This window comes from Doryrhamphus excisus, linkage group LG1 (genome assembly GCF_037039965.1).
Source record: "Doryrhamphus excisus strain RoL-2023G ecotype Guam linkage group LG1, RoL_Dexc_Guam_v1.1, whole genome shotgun sequence".
Lineage (NCBI taxonomy): Eukaryota > Metazoa > Chordata > Actinopteri > Syngnathiformes > Syngnathidae > Doryrhamphus > Doryrhamphus excisus.
This window is the reverse complement of record NC_136357.1, coordinates 21255563-21274080: the sequence shown is the minus strand read 5'-3', so window position 1 is coordinate 21274080 and position 18518 is coordinate 21255563. Positions and strand designations below refer to the sequence as shown.

The 18518-nt window shown below is 41.8% G+C and overlaps 1 protein-coding gene across 2 annotated transcripts; it reads right to left on the bottom strand.

The window, feature by feature from the left end:
• Nucleotides 1–4798: 4798 nt before the first annotated feature.
• On the bottom strand, nt 4799–14033 carry LOC131132692 (ubiquitin carboxyl-terminal hydrolase 2-like). Of its 2 annotated transcripts, none has more exons than XM_058078545.2 (12): nt 13636–14033; nt 10518–10568; nt 10301–10421; nt 9773–9881; nt 9581–9691; nt 7769–7833; nt 7579–7682; nt 7413–7493; nt 7271–7349; nt 6998–7105; nt 6775–6895; nt 4799–5352 (listed from the first exon to the last, which is right to left on the bottom strand). In XM_058078545.2, the coding sequence occupies exons 1-12, from the start codon at nt 13789–13791 to the stop codon at nt 5247–5249; spliced, it is 1212 nt and encodes a 403-aa protein (XP_057934528.2). In that variant the 5' UTR covers nt 13792–14033; the 3' UTR covers nt 4799–5246. The 2 variants fall into 2 exon arrangements, with proteins under 2 accessions (XP_057934528.2, XP_057934529.2); XM_058078546.2 differs by having other exon boundaries at nt 10518–10565; nt 13636–14027.
• Nucleotides 14034–18518: the final 4485 nt, after the last annotated feature.

The window sequence follows — 18518 nt, the reverse complement described above, 5'->3', positions numbered from 1 at the left end:
CCAATATTCTGCATCACCGCACCACAGCGTCCGCGCGGAGTCACACGGAGTCTGATGCTCACAGCAACAGCAGTGCAATTCCAACACCATATTCAGTGTATTTCTCCAACAAAAATAGGTAGAATTTGCTGCATTTAAGTATGCTCGGAAATCCCATGAAATTCACTGAAAACATCTGAATTCAAGTTAAATAATGTGATGTGTTTGATGCTACCCTGCATAGCTCAGAATAACACGGTAAATGTATGACTCAAATGTTCTGCTACTATTAAATGAACTCATTCATTCATTTTCTACTGCTTATCCTCACGAGGGTTACAGGGGTGCTGGAGCCTATCGTAGCTGTCTTTGGGCGAGAGGCGGGGTACACACTGGACTGGTGGCCAACCAATCACAGGGCACATATAGACAAACAACCATTCACACTCACATTCATACCTATGGACAATTTGGAGTGGCCAATTAACCTAACATGTTTTTGGAATGTGGGAGGAAAACAGAGTACCCGAAGAAAAAATGACTGAGTGTGAATGGTTGTTTGTCTATATGTGCCCTGTGATTGGCTGGCCACCAGTCCAGGGTGTACCCTGCCAGCTGGGATAGGCTCCAGCACCCCTGCGACCCTCGTGAGGATAAGCGGTAGAAAATGAATGAATGAACTTTTGTCGTTCTGCTAATTTGGAGCGACCAGAACAGAAGGGGATAGAAAAGAGGAAAGAAATAAAAAAAGAGGGGGGGGTGCATGGAGAGACAAGAGAGGGACAATACAAAGGGGCAGCGGAGAGGCAATCCCGACTAGAAACAGGGGGCCAGCAGGCTGAAGGAGAGCCAAGCCATGACACCGGCAAGAGACCACACCCCACAAAGGCAGAAGTGCACCGGGGGCCACACACCAGCAGGCTCGTAGACGCCCCCACCAGCTGGAAAGGAGTCCGCCCACGGTTGTTGTTTTTCCCCCCATGCTACCACACACCCCCAGGAAGCAAAGCCCTCACCGCCCCAGGCCACCCCACACCAGACATCCGACATAGGGATGTCCAGGGACAAAGGAGGCAAAACCCCCCCACCCCAATGGAGGCCCAGGCGGCAGAGATGGAACACCCTGTGCCCACCTCCACAGAGCTAACCCCCATTTACAGTCCACCTATTCCCCCAGGGGAAAGGGGGACCAAGGAATAAATTAAATAAATAATTAAAACAATAAATTAATTTTCAAACCCACACCCGAAAGCCGCATCGCGACATCCCGGGCAGGGCATCTGAGGGGCAATGGGGCAGTGGACCCAGGGGTCCCAGACCCACAATCCAGACCACTAGCCTCATAGAACGCGGGCTGCTAAGGAACAAGAAAACCCTCGGCCCCCACTCGGCCCCATCAGTGGGGCAGCCAAAACCTGCTGGGTAGAAAATCCCCTGAGCGGAAGTACCTCGGCCCCAAGCCGTGGGGAGGCCAAGCACCAGAGTTCAGAAGGCGAGACCAGTGGCAGACCATAGACTCCATCAGCCACCGGGAGCCCGACCACCCTCCTGCCCCCAGAACCAACGGCGCACCACGCACCCACCGGAGAAACACCCACGACAAGCCTGCAGACACACCAGGCAAAGGCAAAAAAGGAAAACACTGCGGTGGCAGGCACAGCCCCCCTACCCCTATCCTCTTCGCGCAGAAGTGCCCGTGAAAGCACTACAAACCGCACCCCTGGCTCAAGCCCCGGTATCAACTAGTCCCAGCGGTCCCCCGGGAAGGGCAGGCAAACCGAACAAAAAAAGCCCACACGCAGCCAGTGGGCAGGTCCACAACTGGTCCCGACCCCACAGGCGTAGGATAGGCAGGCGGTACCCTGGCCCAACCAAAGAGTGAAGTTGATGCCAATACGACAAATCTGAGAAGCCGTCTTAGCAAATCTACGCTTACTAACTTGTCTTTTGTGTGTGTTTTTGTGTAAAAAGTGGTTGTGTGCGGAGGACAGACAACAACCCTTCCAGACCTGACGACCCAGGCTTCAGGCTGGACTACGCCTGATCCGGCCTTTACTACCCAGGATCCAGACGCCACTACGCCCACGACAGGCTCACCTCCACCTTCTTCACCATCCACCAGCCTGCTTCCAAGCGACTCACCCACATCGGTTATCCAAACCACCGTAGGCGAAGACCCACCAGAAGGGCTTTCCCCGGGCGCCATAGCGGGTATTACCATTGGATCTATCGCTGGTGTGGCGGCCATCGGTAAGTGGGAACACGTCCTCCGTACGACCGATAGTTCAGTTGTACTGGCAAAGCTTCTAAGAAGTATTCTTGTTTCAGGTGGTGGTATTTTTGGTGTACTGCGGTACACGGGCAGGGTCTGAGTACAAAGGCTACCCTCATTTGGACGGCACGGCTGACAAGGAATACGTGTTTAGTATGACAACGCTACAACGGCCTATTAGCACTATCTGAGATATTGAGAATAAGGTCATAAATTTACGAGAATTAGGTCGGAAATTTACGAGAAGAGTCCTAGATTTTTAAGAGAAAAAAGACATTTACATTTACGAGAACAATTTATGAGAAAGAGGTTATGAATTTATGTGAAAGTCATACATTTTGATGAGAAAAAAAAAGAATTTACGAGAATAAAGTTGTTTTTCTCGTAAATTCATTTTTATTCTCCCGAGTTGTACGTGGCGCTAATAGAAAAAATAGAAAGCACTTTTTCATGGCTGTTATGTTTTTATTTGGCATGGAATATTTTGAATCTTTGAAAAGGGACTTATGGTCAAGGGCTGATGATGTATGATTCCAAAAATAATTTTCACAATGTTTTTAATTAATTTAATCAATAAGGGCTCTGAGCTTTTCCATGTGTTTCCTTGTGGTTCATGTTTTTTTTAAATAAATAATTGTTCTTTAAAAATATGTGTCATTTCTACCTAACAGGCAACATATTTACCTTCTGTTGTGCCAGAGGACCGTGTTGAACCAAAGGTGCTAGTTTTTATTGGCTCATTGCACATTCTAAAAATAGAATTTAACAAGAAAACTTAAAAAAAAACAACGACAACAGCAAAAATTCTATGAATTCTCCCCATGCTAGCTAGGTTAATTGGTGACTCCAAAGGGTAAGAATGTGAGTGTGAATGGTTGTTTGTCATTAGCCGAGCGATCTTTAAAATTGCTTGAGAAGAAGACAAACATTTCTCGTGTTTGTCTTTTAGCAACCTTTCTGTCTCCTAGTGAGCATCAGGTGAGGCGGTTGCCGGACAATTCACCTTTGGCTGTCTTAGCGGACTTTAGACCACATCAGGAGGCCACTTGTAGTCTTGTATGTTAGCGCAGGCCATTAGCCGCGTGTGTCAACACAGCTAACGCTTTAATGATTTATGTTTGGTTAGACTTGATTAAAAATATTATTTAGTGTTGTTCCCGCTTCCTCGGTTTTGTTTATTTAGGTACAGTTGCACATACAATCTAAAGAGAGTCAATACAAGATCCATTACAAAGATAATACCGGATTAATAATGCCCACATTTCATGTATTTTTAAACTGCCATCATTTTGCGTCAACTATAAAACACCGCCCTCTAGTGGCTGTCAATATGTTTACATGACAAATGGTGCATTCCCGGTCACTCGGATGTAGGAACATCGGACTGCGGCGCTTTTAGTGTCAGGACCTAAAATGAAACAAAAAAGCAACATTGTTGATGACGTCACAATGGGGTTCCATCTTCGCGCCAGTTAACAAGTAGAAAATGCTGACATCGGTGAGTGTCACGTCTTCAGTACGAGTGACGTGAAACTAATGTTAAGATAATCTCCTGATTGACGTTTATATTCAAGAGGCCGTCGCCATTACTAATTTGTGACGTCAGATTTTATTCCTTCTGATTTCCCAGTTGACTAGAAGGCAGCATTAATCCTCGCACAGGCTACAGGAAGTGGATCACCCGGTTTAGCCATTTAAATCCAATCTGGCCGTAATCTGCTCATTCAGGCTGTTCCTTTACACTTGATGACCCTCACCACGATGAAACTATGCTTTGAACATTTTTTTCATGTTAAGACAAAAACAGGAGTCTGCTGGATGACGCCCTCTTGTGACCGATATGGGTGTTGCAGATGTCATTCCATTTTTTTGACCTTGTGTCCCATGCAGGTGTTAAAGGGGATCTATGCTCATTTTTGCATTGAGTTGTGGACTCCTGTGGAGCAGTGGCACACGATAACCCATACAGAAAGCTTTCTAGATTTTCCAGAAACTGCACCTATTCCAGCTGTATTTCCTTGGCTTTCCAAAACGGTCTGTTATAATGTATTCCCCATGTGGCCTGCCTCCAGGCACGCCCACATCGCTGTGATTGGTCACACTCCAGAGTGTTCCCAAAGACCTCCGGACTACTGCCGAACCACACCTTCTAATTTAGTGTGTATCGGAGCTAATAACTGAATAATCCATTTTGAGAGCTACTTGAAAAGCGGGTAGGAGCTACTAGCTAGAGACCCCTAGCTTAGCGTGTATGAAGAATGGTAACGGAGGTCCACGTTTACCAAGTGCTTGACATCGGGAGCGGAATGTGCTCATTTGTGGCTCTCACTGTGGTGTGCTGGAGTCCCAAAGCTTTTAGAATGCCCCCAACACATTTTATAATTTTTTTGTACATTCATCAGGGAATACTTTATCGAAGTGTACATGTTTTTGTTGGACAACCCCCCCAAAATGTATAAATACATTATGTATTAATATTAATTATGACTAATCCCTTTGCGGTTTTGAAGCATCCCACCTTACCTGTTCAAATGAAACAAAAGCAAGGAAAGTTTGAACTGACTTTTAATCATAAACACACACACGCACACACGCGCGCGCGCACACACACACACTGTGTTGTCGCTGCTTTGGTGTTCCTGGCTCTGCTGCATGTGCCGTACAAAAATAAAGCCCATACTGGTGGTGCATCACAGTTGTTGTTCTTTTTTGCCCCTATTCTTTCCTATGCCTAACAGAATAAATTATAAATTGCAGTAGTCCTCAATAGTCCATGTTAGTCCAGTGCATACAAAAAACCCCGAAAGAGAAATCCTGGAAAAGACTAAGAAAAATATAAATTCAGGTCCGGGATGGGACAGCAGTAAAACAGTTCATACTGTCCTGACCCGGCCTTGTCCCACCCTCTCAAATAACAGCAGTCACAGTCTGCTCTCTCCACAAGGGGGAGCTATCACCCTGCAGGCGTTGCAACAGTGTCCTGTTGTCAGGGCGCCTAAAGGTGACACGTCTGACTTTTGCCGTGCGGCGAGGCGGCGAGCTCGTAGAAGAGGATGTAGGCGTTGCTGCTGCGAACCTGGCTGGAGGACATGGGGCTCACCCTGCACAACAACAACAACAACAAAGTCACAACCGTGACAAAAAACATGCAAATGTGTGCCGTCATCGCAAATACAAACTAATAGCATTCATCTTTATTGTAGTCGTGTATAACGAGGAACTAAAAGTCTAATTGATCAGTAGCAATATACTTTATATATTTGATTCATTGCATATTCTAATATAGAATTTTCATTCTATATTTATACTGTTTTTTTGTGTTTGGAGAAACACCCCTTAAAAAAAAGCATGCATCTTTAAAACATTTAAAACATTGTCTGAATGAAAAAAATGCCAAAAAGTGGATTTCTTTATTTTATTTTTTTATTACGTTGTTCACAAAATTTGGAAAACAAACAAAAATTACAGACTCTTAGGGTTTTTTGGGATTAAGTTGCTTCCAAGATTTGAAGATACCTGCTTAAAAAATGTTTAAATTAATTTAAAATGAAAAGCAACATGTAAAAAAATATTACTATTATTATTATTTTATTATTATAAATATTATTAAAAATATAATTATTGTGTGTGTGTGTTTTTTTTTTTTTACGTTTTTCTCAAACATGGCAGGTCCTGCTTATATTATGTTATATTATAAAAGAGTATGTTAATGAAAAATATGTGTCTACAAAACGTTTTTTGTTCTTTTTTCATTTTTTTTCCAATTTTTTATTTTGGATTAAGTTACTCTCTAGATTAGAAGATACCTGCTTAAATTTTTAAAAAGATGAAAAGCACGTATCTCCAGATGTTTGATTTTTTTGGTCTGAATGAAAAAAATGTGCAAAAAGAGCTTCCTTGTTTGTTGTTATGAGGTTGCTCACAAACTTGGGAGCAAAGTAACATGTCAATGATAAAGCATGAATCTCCCAAATATTGTTTTTATTTGACAAAAATACCAAAAAGGTATTTATTCCCTTTGGTTTTCTTTGGCTCAACTGCTCACAACATTTGCAGAAAAAGTCAAAATGTTTGACTTTATTATATTTATTATAAATATTATTATTATTATATTCATTCATTTTCTTATTTTATTTATTATATTTACTATACAGGAAAACATGTAAAAAATACTTTATTATTATTATTATTAATGAAATATAATTTCATTCACATTTATTATGATTATTTCTTATTTATTTATTATTATGATTAATATTTTCTCAAACATGGCAGGTCCTGCTGATATTATGTTATATTATAAAACAACAGTATGTTAATAATGAAAAGCATGCATCTACAAAATGACAAAAAGTGTTTTTTTTTTTCTTTTTCTTTTAACGAAAATAACAGACTCTTGGGGTTTTTTGGGATTAAGTTGCTCATAAAATTTGAAGACACCTGCCAAAATATTCCTGTGTTTTTCAACAATGTACAGTCAAATCTACCCAAACCAATGAAAGCCTTTTGAAGCCTGGGCCTACCTGCAGTCGTTGTAGCTGTACCACTCCCCCACCGTGGCGTTCTTACAGTAGGCCGTGTAATGACCCCCCAACGTGTTCCCCCAGTGGTTGGATACCGCATAGAGGTTATACACGGCCCGCTCTGTGGGGGGTGGAGGGACACACGCACACACACACACACATAGAGTGAGGCTTAGCCAAACTGCAGTAAAAGAAAAAGGCGACAACAACGGCGAATACGTACCGCCGCCCTCGGACGCAAACTCCCGCAGGTCGAGCTCCTTGAGGGGGAAGTTGACGTACGTGGACAGCTTGCTGGCTCGGACGTTGGAGTCAGAGAAACGCTTCAGGTCTGAGAGGGGTCAGGGGAGTCAAGGAGGACAGAAGAAGGAAGCGGGGGCCGTGAGGAGGCCATGTTTGTTATGATGTAGAATAATGCAGACGCTTCAGGCTCTGTTTAACTCGTCTTTCCTCCATGACAGCAGCCATTGAAGGTCATACAAAACAAAAAGGATACGAAGCACAAGAATCTGAGGGAACTTCTGAATGCTGAATCTTTTGGTGCATTTTCGCCTGGTTTTGCATCTGTTGCAAGTCTGCAGATGGAAGCACAAAGGAGGTGAAGCAACGTTTTGACGGCTGAAATGTTAGCGTCTTACCGGCCTCTCGTCTCCATCCAGCACATCCTCCTTGGCGAAGACCCTCAGGCAATCTCTGAGCGTCACCTCGCCAGACATCCTCTGTGGAAGAAACACACTCGTGTCAGACTGCACACACCGTACCACTGAGACTTTTTTTGGGGGGGTGATGGGGGCGGGCTCTGACCAGTGGGATGGGTATGGAGAGATCCCAGAAGGGCTCGAAGACCGTGGAGCGGAAGCCGCAGACGGTGCACGTCAGCGAGCTCTTCAGTTGCCCGACGAACAAATCTACCAGAGGAGGGACTGTTAATGATTCACGTCATGATTTGGGGATGCTAGCTGTGCCGCTGGACGCTAAACAGAGCGACGCTTACCGACGACTTTGCTGTCCTCCCGCTCCAAATACAAGCTCCATGTTCGTTTGGCTTTTTCATCCTCCCTGTGAAGGCAGCATTTGGACAAAGTCAATTCAAACAATCTGCTCATGTCTCGGAAAAACACAAACAGGATTCATTCTTGGGGAGTCCAGATGATGAGGACCAGTCAAATGGTGGCCGGATGGATGACGGAGTTATGTAACAGCATCAATGATAGAACCGACAATCCAAGCGATGCCGTCATTCCTATTTTTCCAAGGTTTTTGTGCAGTTTCCCAAAGAAAACCACGACTGGTTGGGAATCTTTATGTACCGTTTATGGTCTGAAGAGCCACTAATTACCATCACTTCCAATATTTCTAGCAAATAAGACAATAATTGCGATTGACCAATGATCAATTCAGTAACAGTTTATGGCAGGGTGGGCAAACTTTTTGACAATGGGGCCGCATTGATTTAACAAAATTGGGGCGGAGGGGGGTCGGACTATAAAATAAATAGATAGATAAATAGTAAATAGATAGATAGATAATTTATTCGTCTCCAACAGAAATTCACAGTAAAAATTCACAGTGTTTTACATTTAACAGTCCATTTTTACACGTACATTTTTACACATATTTTACAAAGTGTCATGCAATCTGCTACATGTGCACTTTGAGATCATTTATTTGGTGCGTTATAAATTTAATTACTTAATACTTAATTAACTATTATTTAAATTAATTTGAATAATAATAAATTATAAATATTATAATTATAAAATAAATTATAATATAATATAATATTTATATTATTTAGTATAATAATAATAATATTGAAAAAGGGACACAAGCACACAATAATAATAATAATTATTATTATATATCATTATATTATATAATAATAATAAATAATAAAAATTATTATTATTATTATTACTACTCTGTGATTGGCTGGCGACCAGTCCAGGGTGTACCTCACCTCTCGCCCGAAGACAGCTGGGATAGGCTCCAGCACCCCCCCGTCCCTCGTGAGGATAAGCGGTACAAAATGAATGAATGAATTATTACTACTATTATTATTGTGTGCTTGTGTCCCTTTTTTCAGGAGCACTTTGTAAACGACAGACCACATAAAATAACATAATTGAAAACAGCTACTTCAACCATCAAAAGGTTGGTTCAAATGAAATACTTCGGAAAGAAGGGGCGGGCCGTATGTGGCCCCCGGGCCGTAGTTTGCCCACACCTGGTTTATGGTCTCATGAATTACGCGTTGTCATAACATCCTTTCCTTGAAGCGGATAAGATAAGTTGGACGACCTCCTCGATGTCAGAACTGCCTTGTTTTTGTGCTTTAAAGAGATGAAGCTGATTAGTCAGGAGTTTGATCTCCGGTTTATGGACTGAAAGGTTACTAGTTGCCTTTCAGTCCCTCCACGGAACCAATGATTCGTGCAATCAGTTGGCCGACCCCGACGGCGACAGAACAGCCTTGTTTTTGTGTGCTTGAGAAAAAGCGTCACGGTTCATCCAGTTTTATCTCCCTTGTATGGCGCAAAGACCTGCTAAACGTCCTGTCAGCATATAAGATGGCAATTTAACCGTTGATTCGTGCAAGCGGTTGCATAACTTTGCACTGACAATACGAGCGGCACACAGAAAAAGTCTGCTTCATTGTTGCTACCTGAGACGATTCCTTCCAAATATGGCCGCCAAGGCTTTTTGCCGAGGTGGCAGGCAGCAAATCCCACTGAGGCGACATTTTATGGCCACCGGGTGACTTATTGGGAGCGGAGGTGACGACGGCGATGATGCGGTGACTTACGAGAGGTGGTCAAAGTCCTCGTTGGGCAGCCTTGTGGACGTCGTCACCCTGTTCACCTCATTGTGGAGGCCGTCCAGCAGGAAGCGCAGGAACTCCTGGGCGTCCTGCTGACTGCAAAAGGCACCGGTGTCAGAAACAACGGCATACATTCGGAGGACTTGAGTCAAAGACAAAAAGATGTTGTCATCTTACTTGCACCCTGCAAATTTGGGAGCGTACAGCTGGACCTGGTTCCTGAAATCGGAGGGAGTCACAGTCTCGTTGAAGGACGTCCACAAGCTCCGAGTCAGCTTGGCAAACTCTTTGGGAGAAACGGGGGGGGGGGGGGATCATTCCTTGACAAAGAACCTATTTGCCGTTGTAACTAACAAAAGATGGTCAACATGAACTCTTTTCTAGTTCCGTTTCTTCCCAAAGAGAAACAAAGCGGTGACCTACTGTACCTATGCGTCATAAAGTGACTCAACGTTATTATGCAACCAACCGTTTATATGCTAGCTCGACAAAATAGCGTGCCTGCGTGTATCTTATCTTTTCTGTACGAAAACAGGAGACTGCAGAGCCAATTGTCATTGATAAGTGAGGTCACCTGCGTAACAAATTTGTGGACTGTTTTCCGACAACTGCCTCTGTGTCAGTCATGGTTGTGGTCCTTGCGGGACGCCTTCAGCAGCGACACGCAGACAACATAAAATCATTTCCACTAAAATGACCTCCTACCGTCAATGAGAGCGGAATTGGTCCTGCCGTTGTTCAGGTCGGTTCGATGGACGTCCCTCAGGCAGTAGTCCCTCAACTCGGGGGTGTTACTCAAACACTGAAGGATAGAGTTCATGAAACACTGCACACACACACAAACACACACAGCAATACATTAGACAAGAGGTTTTTTTTTTGGGGGGGGGGGGGGGGGTGAGGTGCATGCTGGTACACTCACAGTGTTTCCCAGGTTCTTCAGTCCCACCAGGCCTTGCGGACTCTGCTTCTGCTTGGAGAAAGATAGCAGAGTCAATCTTGGCTCCTTGCTGGGAATGAATTTTCCACGCATTCCTTGCTGGTAGTAGAACATCGACGGTACGGATGCCTACCGAAACTCTTCGTACGCACACCGAAGGGATGAAAGTCGTGCAACCTCAGCAGACATGGAGAGTCTGACATGTTATTTCAACACCGCCACCCCCGCCATGCCAACAGTTCCAACACTGTAGAGTCATCTCTCGTTTATTACGCTTAATTGGCTCCGGACTCGACTGTCAATTTCTGCAAAGGAATATTTTTGTACTCTGAGCATAGAAAATATGGTTTTCACACCTACAGTCACATTTACACTCTTATTACCCAACATGGTCGACATAATAAGAGAAAATAAGACGAGTCAGACAGACAGGAAGTGACGTTGGCTTTTCAGAGTTGAGTTTCAGCTTGGGTGGGTTACAGCCGCAACACTAGCCTGTGTTTGTTTCAAGATCACTGTGCCTGTTGTGAAATCATTAAACCTGCAATAGACTTAGACTATTGTTCCAGACCGTTCCAGAGTCCGTGATGGAAGTCTTTTATGAAAATTGCTGTCCGAAAGCCTATTTGTTTATTCCTTATGTCTGTTATAAATAGAACATTTGTAACATTGCTTACGGTTTTGAGCAACCAGCGGTTGTTGTGTAAATTTGTGAATGTGATTTCCAAGTGTCCATGAACACAGCAGCACAGCCCGAGGAGGTACGTGATGCACCTAAATGCACCTCAAAGAGCTAGCTGAGCGTCGGTAGCCGCCTTTGATGGTTTGAGCCTGCCTCCCACGTGGAGTAGGAAGTGTCCAGCCTCTGCGTGAGTTGTGTGACTCAACAAGACCACACACACACACGCACGCACACATTACCCCCCTGGACACTTAGAACTCATTGGACAAACCCACGCTTCTCTGGACAAACATTTATTGTTAATTAGCCCATCCACCTGCACAATAAAGATGATTAAATTATTCTCTTTCCATGGTGTTCCAACTCTAAAGGAACCACAACCCCCCCCCCCCCCCCCCTCCGCTGACATAATCATGATATCAGACCGATATCAATATCCATCAATAATTGGCACCAATTAATATGTCAACCATACCTACTCCTAATCCTACAGTCATTGAAGCTTTTGTTTTCTTTTAAAAAAATACATGTATAATGCCGTTTTTTGTTGGCCTAAAATTCCAAATACTTCTGAAAATATAGTTTTAATTCAAAAATATTTTTCTAAATATTTATTGTTTACAGCATTATTCCCTTCAAAGTGTAACAGTAGGACAAAAGAACAGTACTCCTGAGAACTAGCATGCTGAAAACATTTTTGATGGCTAAACAGTTTGGATAGTTCAAAGCAGAGCAATGAAAAGCCCATTTGGGGAAAAGGACACTAATTACGCACACGGTCCAGACGGCAGTGATAAAGAGATGATATATTTGACTTTTAACACCATATTTTTATTTTAATATTTGGCATTTTTTAAATTTTGAATCAAAAGGGAGAAACAGCGTACTTTTTGCGTAGCCAGGCTTTTTAGGCGAGACTCCAGAGTGGTACGGGAATAAAACAGGCGTGTTGGTGCTGTTATTATGTTATATTTACCTAGATTGTTACGATTATTAGCATTTTGTTGTTCTTTTTTTTTTTTTTTTAACATAATCCCTGTATCAGTCCACCGGCGTGACAAAGTGGAATGTCGTCGGTCACATTGCTGGCAGCCATCGTTCCGCATGCTTGCATGAATAAACAAAGCGGAGCTCTTGCTGCTACCGTGACATCACCAGACCATGTGATGCAGGCGCAACGAGGGAACATCGTGCGTTCTTCGGTCGCAGATTCTTTTTTTGCAAAGGGACATTAGCATCCCATAGTTGCTATTTTGTTTTTTGCTTGTCTTGTTGTTAGTAGTGATAATGATACCATAGCGCAGCACTTTTATTATTGCTTGATAAGATTAGCTCGCACTGCGTATCAGTTTCAGTTGGTGTCACACAGAGATTCCGACTGTAAACGTGTTGTTTTTCAAAGCAGAGACTTTGTGCTGCTCAAACAAGATAACAGCACGCTACGTTGGAGTCATTCTGCACCAGATGGTCATTGGCTCCCTCTGCTCAGCAGGTGATACCCTTCCCTAAAATTGCCCATCCGAGAACACGGAGCAAGCGGTGCGTCCAGGTAACGGTGCTTCTCTGCTTGTTTAGCATGTCTACAACATGAGGTCAAGTGTCATCAAGCGGCTACGTAACTGCTGGAGGCCGTGTCAACATAGACTCTCGGCGAGGCCACTAAACACAGGTCCAAGGTCCAAACGACACAAATACTTCTACAAATGCTTAAAAAATACTTGCACTTGTGCGCAGAAAACACATCACCTTAAACAAACATCTGGCAACAATTTAGTAGCCAGATGTAGTCTCTTATCTTTGATGTGTTAGCATGTTAGCAGACACTTCCACCAGTAACACTGCTAGCTAACACTGGTATAAAATGGTATAAATAAATGTGTTTGCAATAAGGCTACTAATTTGCTTTTTGGTCACTTAGGAGTGACAATGTCAGCCATTGGGAATGCTATTCAATTCCAGACATTCCATTGTTTTTAATCGGATCATCAAATGTGACAAATGTAACCTCCATGTGCTAGCTTGCTGGTATAATATTTGTGTACTAGTTTATTTTAACCCTGGGGTTCTCAATAACACTTTAAAAAACCTGATGTATGTTCAAATAAAATTAAACAATTCCCATATAGCAACAGAGTGTAAGTACAGCTAAATAAAAGCTTTTCAACAACTGCATTAGTCATTCTCAGGGCTGACGTCATTCAGTTTGCTAATATTGGAATAGTATTGATGTACAATGAAGTTAAATTCAAATGTCACTTACAATACCACCTTGTGTCTCTAGGGGCGATAATGAGTTGATTTGAGCATCATACTGAAGCAGTTAAAAAAGGTACATTTAACAGAACTCCATAAAATTATATTTCATATCAATATTATCGGTCTGAGTAGATAAAAACAGGCGCTTTGGTGGGCACTCACCTTGGCCTGGTTGATGATCAGCCCCATGAATGTGGACACCAGCATTGACCGGGACAAGGACGGACCCTTGCGCCGCAAATCTGGCTTGGCTGCGGGAAGAGCGGTGGTCGGTTCCTCCGGTGCTGTCACCGTGTAAGAGTGTCGCAGGGACGGCATGGTGGACGACGTCGAGGAAGGATTTCTAGAGGGTCGTAACGTGTGACGAGGACAGACTAGCGGGGTCCGAAGCGTCTCGCAGGAGGTTGCATAATGATCTTAGCCGCACAGACGCATACGTTCAACACCTCTTTGATGCCCGTTCTGTTGGAGGACTAACGGCAAACTGCCGCTTCCTGACTTTTTACTGCGGACGTGAACGCCCCCTCCCTTTCCACCATTAATAAACCGGCCGCCGAGGCTGCCTTCAGGTGCAGTGGGAAACGTCGCAAAGCTATTCATTAGACTAATCCTACTAACTACTTATTTAAATTTATTTAAGATGCAGTATATGTGCTGATGCGTTTTAATGTATGTAAAAGCTAAAACCAAAGCGAAAACAGTTATTGTTTGGATTAAAAAGTGAAACGTTTTACCATGCATATTAGGGATCTGCTTATTGGATGGTTTAGATTTCCGGTATTTCGCTCACTTTGAAATTCTAACCCCGTTTTTTTATTCATTTGGACTAATTGTTTTGATCAGTTATTGACCTCAATGACAATAATTCCACTTTGCACCTCATATCTACAAAATATTCCATATATTGTGTGCTAATATGGATTTTAATGACAAAAAACGATATATACTGGATTTGAATTTGAAAAGATTTGATGGTGACATTGGGGGAAAAAAAAGCATCACTTTTTTTGTCATAGAAATATTTTGGTTTATTTGTATAAAAAACTTCATATACATAATTTATATATAGTGTAAAATGATATGATCAAATTCAATGTATTTTTTAATTGAATAATATATAATATATTATATATAATATATGGCTTGCTTTACAACGTACGATTAATGTTGATACCTGAGCACCGTTTATATGCACGTTGCATAAAAGCGTCTGAGACTTTGTGGAATCCATAAATATGTGTTGTAAAATTAATTACCCTGAACTCTTACATAATACTGGATGTGTGTTTGCTGCTGTTGTCTCCGCATGTTGCAATGTTTCACGTTTGTTTCCTTTAGCAGCCGACTCTGTGTAAATCGTTTAATTAGATGGGTTTTTTTTCGTTGGCTGAAAACGGCTGTTTTCACTTCAGTTAACTAAACAGATGGCCAAGGATGTGGACGTCCTCAGTGCGCAGATTAGTGCTGATGCACAGCAACCATAAGCAAAAAATATATCATAGTTGCAAGATAAGAAAAAAAAATCCCTTGCGTGTGTTCCACATAAAAAAGGTTTCATCAGCTTTCCTTAGCGACTTTGTGACCTTTGCATTTTTGCACTGACTTTTCCCCGCGTGTTAACATCCAGACCAGTGCCTTGCTCAAAGACTTCGTGAAGGGAAGTATTTCAAGCATCATATTGTTAAGCACTTTTGAAATAGAGTAAGCTTATTAGTAGCGTCCGACCAGAGGCAGTTTAAACAGCAGTTAGTTTCGCGGCCATTTTGGGTTTACATGGCCCTCAGCCTTGTCTCTCAGGCAAGCTCGTTGAATGTAGTTATTGAGCTCCTGCACACACTCACACTCATTCATTTGCTACCGCTTTTTCCTCACGAGGGTCGCGGGGGTGCTGGAGCCTATCCCAGCTGTCTTGGGGCGAGAGGCGGGGTACACCCTGGACTGGTGGCCAGCCAATCACAGGGCACATATAGACAAACAACCATTCACACTCACATTCATACCTATGGACAATTTGGAGTGGCCAATTAACCTAGCATGTTTTTGGAATGTGGGAGGAAACCGGAGTACCCGGAGAAAACCCACGCATGCACGGGGAGAACATGCAAACTCCACACAGAGATGGCCGAGGGTGGAATTGAACCCTGGTCTCCTAGCTGTGAGGTCTGCGCGCTAACCACTCGTCCGCCGTGCCGCCCACTCGCGACCAATTATTGTATAAGAATGTAATTGAAATGTATGAAGTTTCAATAAAAGACGCAATCTGGACGAAGACGTTGCTGCTCCGAGTGCAATCCAATAAACATCATGGCAGGACGGGGGATCAAACCCGCAACCTACCGGTTGGGAGATGACCACTCTACCAACTGAACCACACCACCAAGGGTATGTACGTCAATATAAAAATATACCATATTTTCCTGACTATAAGTCGCACTTTTTTTTATAGGTGGGCTGTTCCTGCGACTTATACTCTAGTGTGACTTATGTATGTTTTTTTCTACCTAATTAGGCATTTTTGGCCTTGTGCGACTTACTCTGGAGTGACTTATAGTCCAGAAAATACTATTTAAATAAAATAAAAATAAAATGATGACAAATAAAAGTAAATAAAAGTAGTAAATAAATAAAAATGAAAAAAGTGTTTATGTTACATAAACACTGGACACCTTTTGTGTTCATGTTTATTTTTGGTGTAGCTGAATAAGCATTGTGTTAGCATATCTTACACCTATTCAGCCTGTTCTCTATTCTTTTATTGTTAGAACTTGCCTTCCAAGAGGACGTAATGTTTGTTTTGGTCAAGTAGTTTGGAAAATAAATTACCCGCAAAAAATGCGACTTATACTCTAGTGTGACTTATGTATGTTTTTTTCTACCTAATTATGCATTTTTGTGCGACTTATACTCCGGAGCGACTTATAGTCCAGAAAATACTATTTAAATAAAATAAAAATAAAATTAAGACAAATAAAAGTAAATAAAATACAAGTAGTAAATAAATAAAGTAAATGAAAATAGTGATGACTACAATTATTTTTTAATACGCATGCACATGCACAATTTACACATGCACATTAATGCGATGCCCCATGTCTATCTAACAATAATACATAAAATATTGTATATTATGTTATTTTTATTTATTTATTATTATATTTATTTATTATATACACGCAAATATAAAAAGTCATAAAATAATGAAAATAACATTAAAGACAATTAGTCCGTTTACATTTTTATTCCCGACAAAGCTTCCGCACTATATCTGTCTATCACAATTATATAATGTAGTTGGTCCACTAAGTGACCAAAGTGATATGCTTCCTTAAACACACACACACACCCACACACGCACACATACCCACACACAGTTATGTAAGCCGCCTACATACGTAACCGGCTCAACAATGGCCGACAGAGGGCAGGAAAGGAGGGCAAATAGGGCCTGCTGTGTGTTCCGTCGGCATGCCTGCACGTCAGCTGGCGACATTGGAGCATGCTAACAGCCCGCATGAGCGACATGTGACGCGGCAGTACAGAGTGGCTTGGCGTGCGTTGAAGTGTGGTGTGCTTACGTAAGAGGCTGCTTGTTGACTGACACACACACACACACACAGGCGATACAAAAGAACAGTTGATGGTTTGCGGTTGGATGAGTTTGGTGCGGAGGAGCATGTGCGCGGCTGATGAGAACGTCTTGGTTTATTAAAACATGTTGAGAACACACACAAACACGCACACAACAAAAACCACGATGGGAAAACACACATGTCACATGACCTACAGAGCAATATTAGGGCGGAACAGACAATATACACAAAAGATAACAATGTCATGTTTGGACAACCAACAGTCTGTGAGAATAAAAGTTGTCATTTTTTTCCAAGATTACAGAAAAGTCCTTTTTTTATATTTAAAGAGGCAGTGTCACTGTTTTATAAAATAACCTGTAACATGAAGTTAGGTTATTTTCGTAATGTACAACATTTTTTTTTGGCAATATTATGACATTACTCCTATAAAATAATGCCTGTTTTTGTACAAATTTCATTTTTTTGCACACAATTACAAAATTATTATTGTAAAATGACACCCCCGACGATTACAAATGTATTGTCGTAAGACTACGATTTCATTGTACTATTAAGACATTACTCATAAAATGATGCTTTTGTTGTTGTAAAAATTAATACCTATTTTTTGTTAATATTATGACTTTACACCCACTAAATTGTTTTTTAACATAAAATTACAGCTTTGTTCTCGGAGAATGTCAATATTGAAAGTCAATATTTGGATGTACCCAATAACTTTGTCATAAGATGATATAATTATATGACTTTACACCCATAAAGTTACACTTTTGTTCTCCTAAAATGGCTTTTTTTTTTAGGTCAACGTTTTCTTCATCATATTACACCACATTATTGTAATACTATGTCATTAATTATAATTATGCTTTTTCTGGTTTATTGTTGTAGAATCAAGTCATAATATTCTGACTTTAGTTTGATAATATTTCACATTATTCTCTTAAAGCCATGACTTTGCTGTCATGGGTGGTTTTTGTTGTGTGTCGCTCGAATATTGCTTTGCATCACATGACCATACATTTGTACATAAACAAAAATCTTAAATTTATTGCAAAATAAACATTGTGAGAACTTGGTGAATGAATGATAATCATAACTCGACTCATCGGCTATTTCCTTTCTAGGTTTTTCCATGTAGGAAGCCTGTGACCTTTCAAAATAAAACCCTAGTGTGATGGAAGAAGAGCACTTCAAGGGGAACAGGGCGGAAGACGAATGCCAGATGTCATTGCATGGCGTGTTTTGGCAACACAAGGAGCGATGCGTGACGGAATCTGAATGGGACACGCGACTCAAGATGAACCTATACACAAATCACATGCGAGTGACTCACTGCTGCCTCCTGAGGTACGATGTGGTATTACAGGACCCTCACACACAGAAATATGCATTTCAAAGGGCATAAATTATGTTTTTACAGCATTTCATTTGAAAAGAGGACATTGTGTGAAA

Bases quoted from the DNA above. Each gene is read 5' to 3' on its own strand.
- LOC131132692 (XM_058078545.2), bottom strand. From the start codon at position 13,791: ATGCCGTCCCTGCGACACTCTTACACGGTGACAGCACCGGAGGAACCG. The intron at 10,422-10,517 runs GTGAGTGTACCA...GTGTGTGTGCAG, and splicing joins TGAAGAACCTGGGAAACACT to TGTTTCATGAACTCTATCCT. The intron at 7,106-7,270 runs GTATCCTTTTTG...GACCCCTCTCAG, and splicing joins CCCTCAGATTCTTGTGCTTC to ACCTGAAGCGTTTCTCTGAC.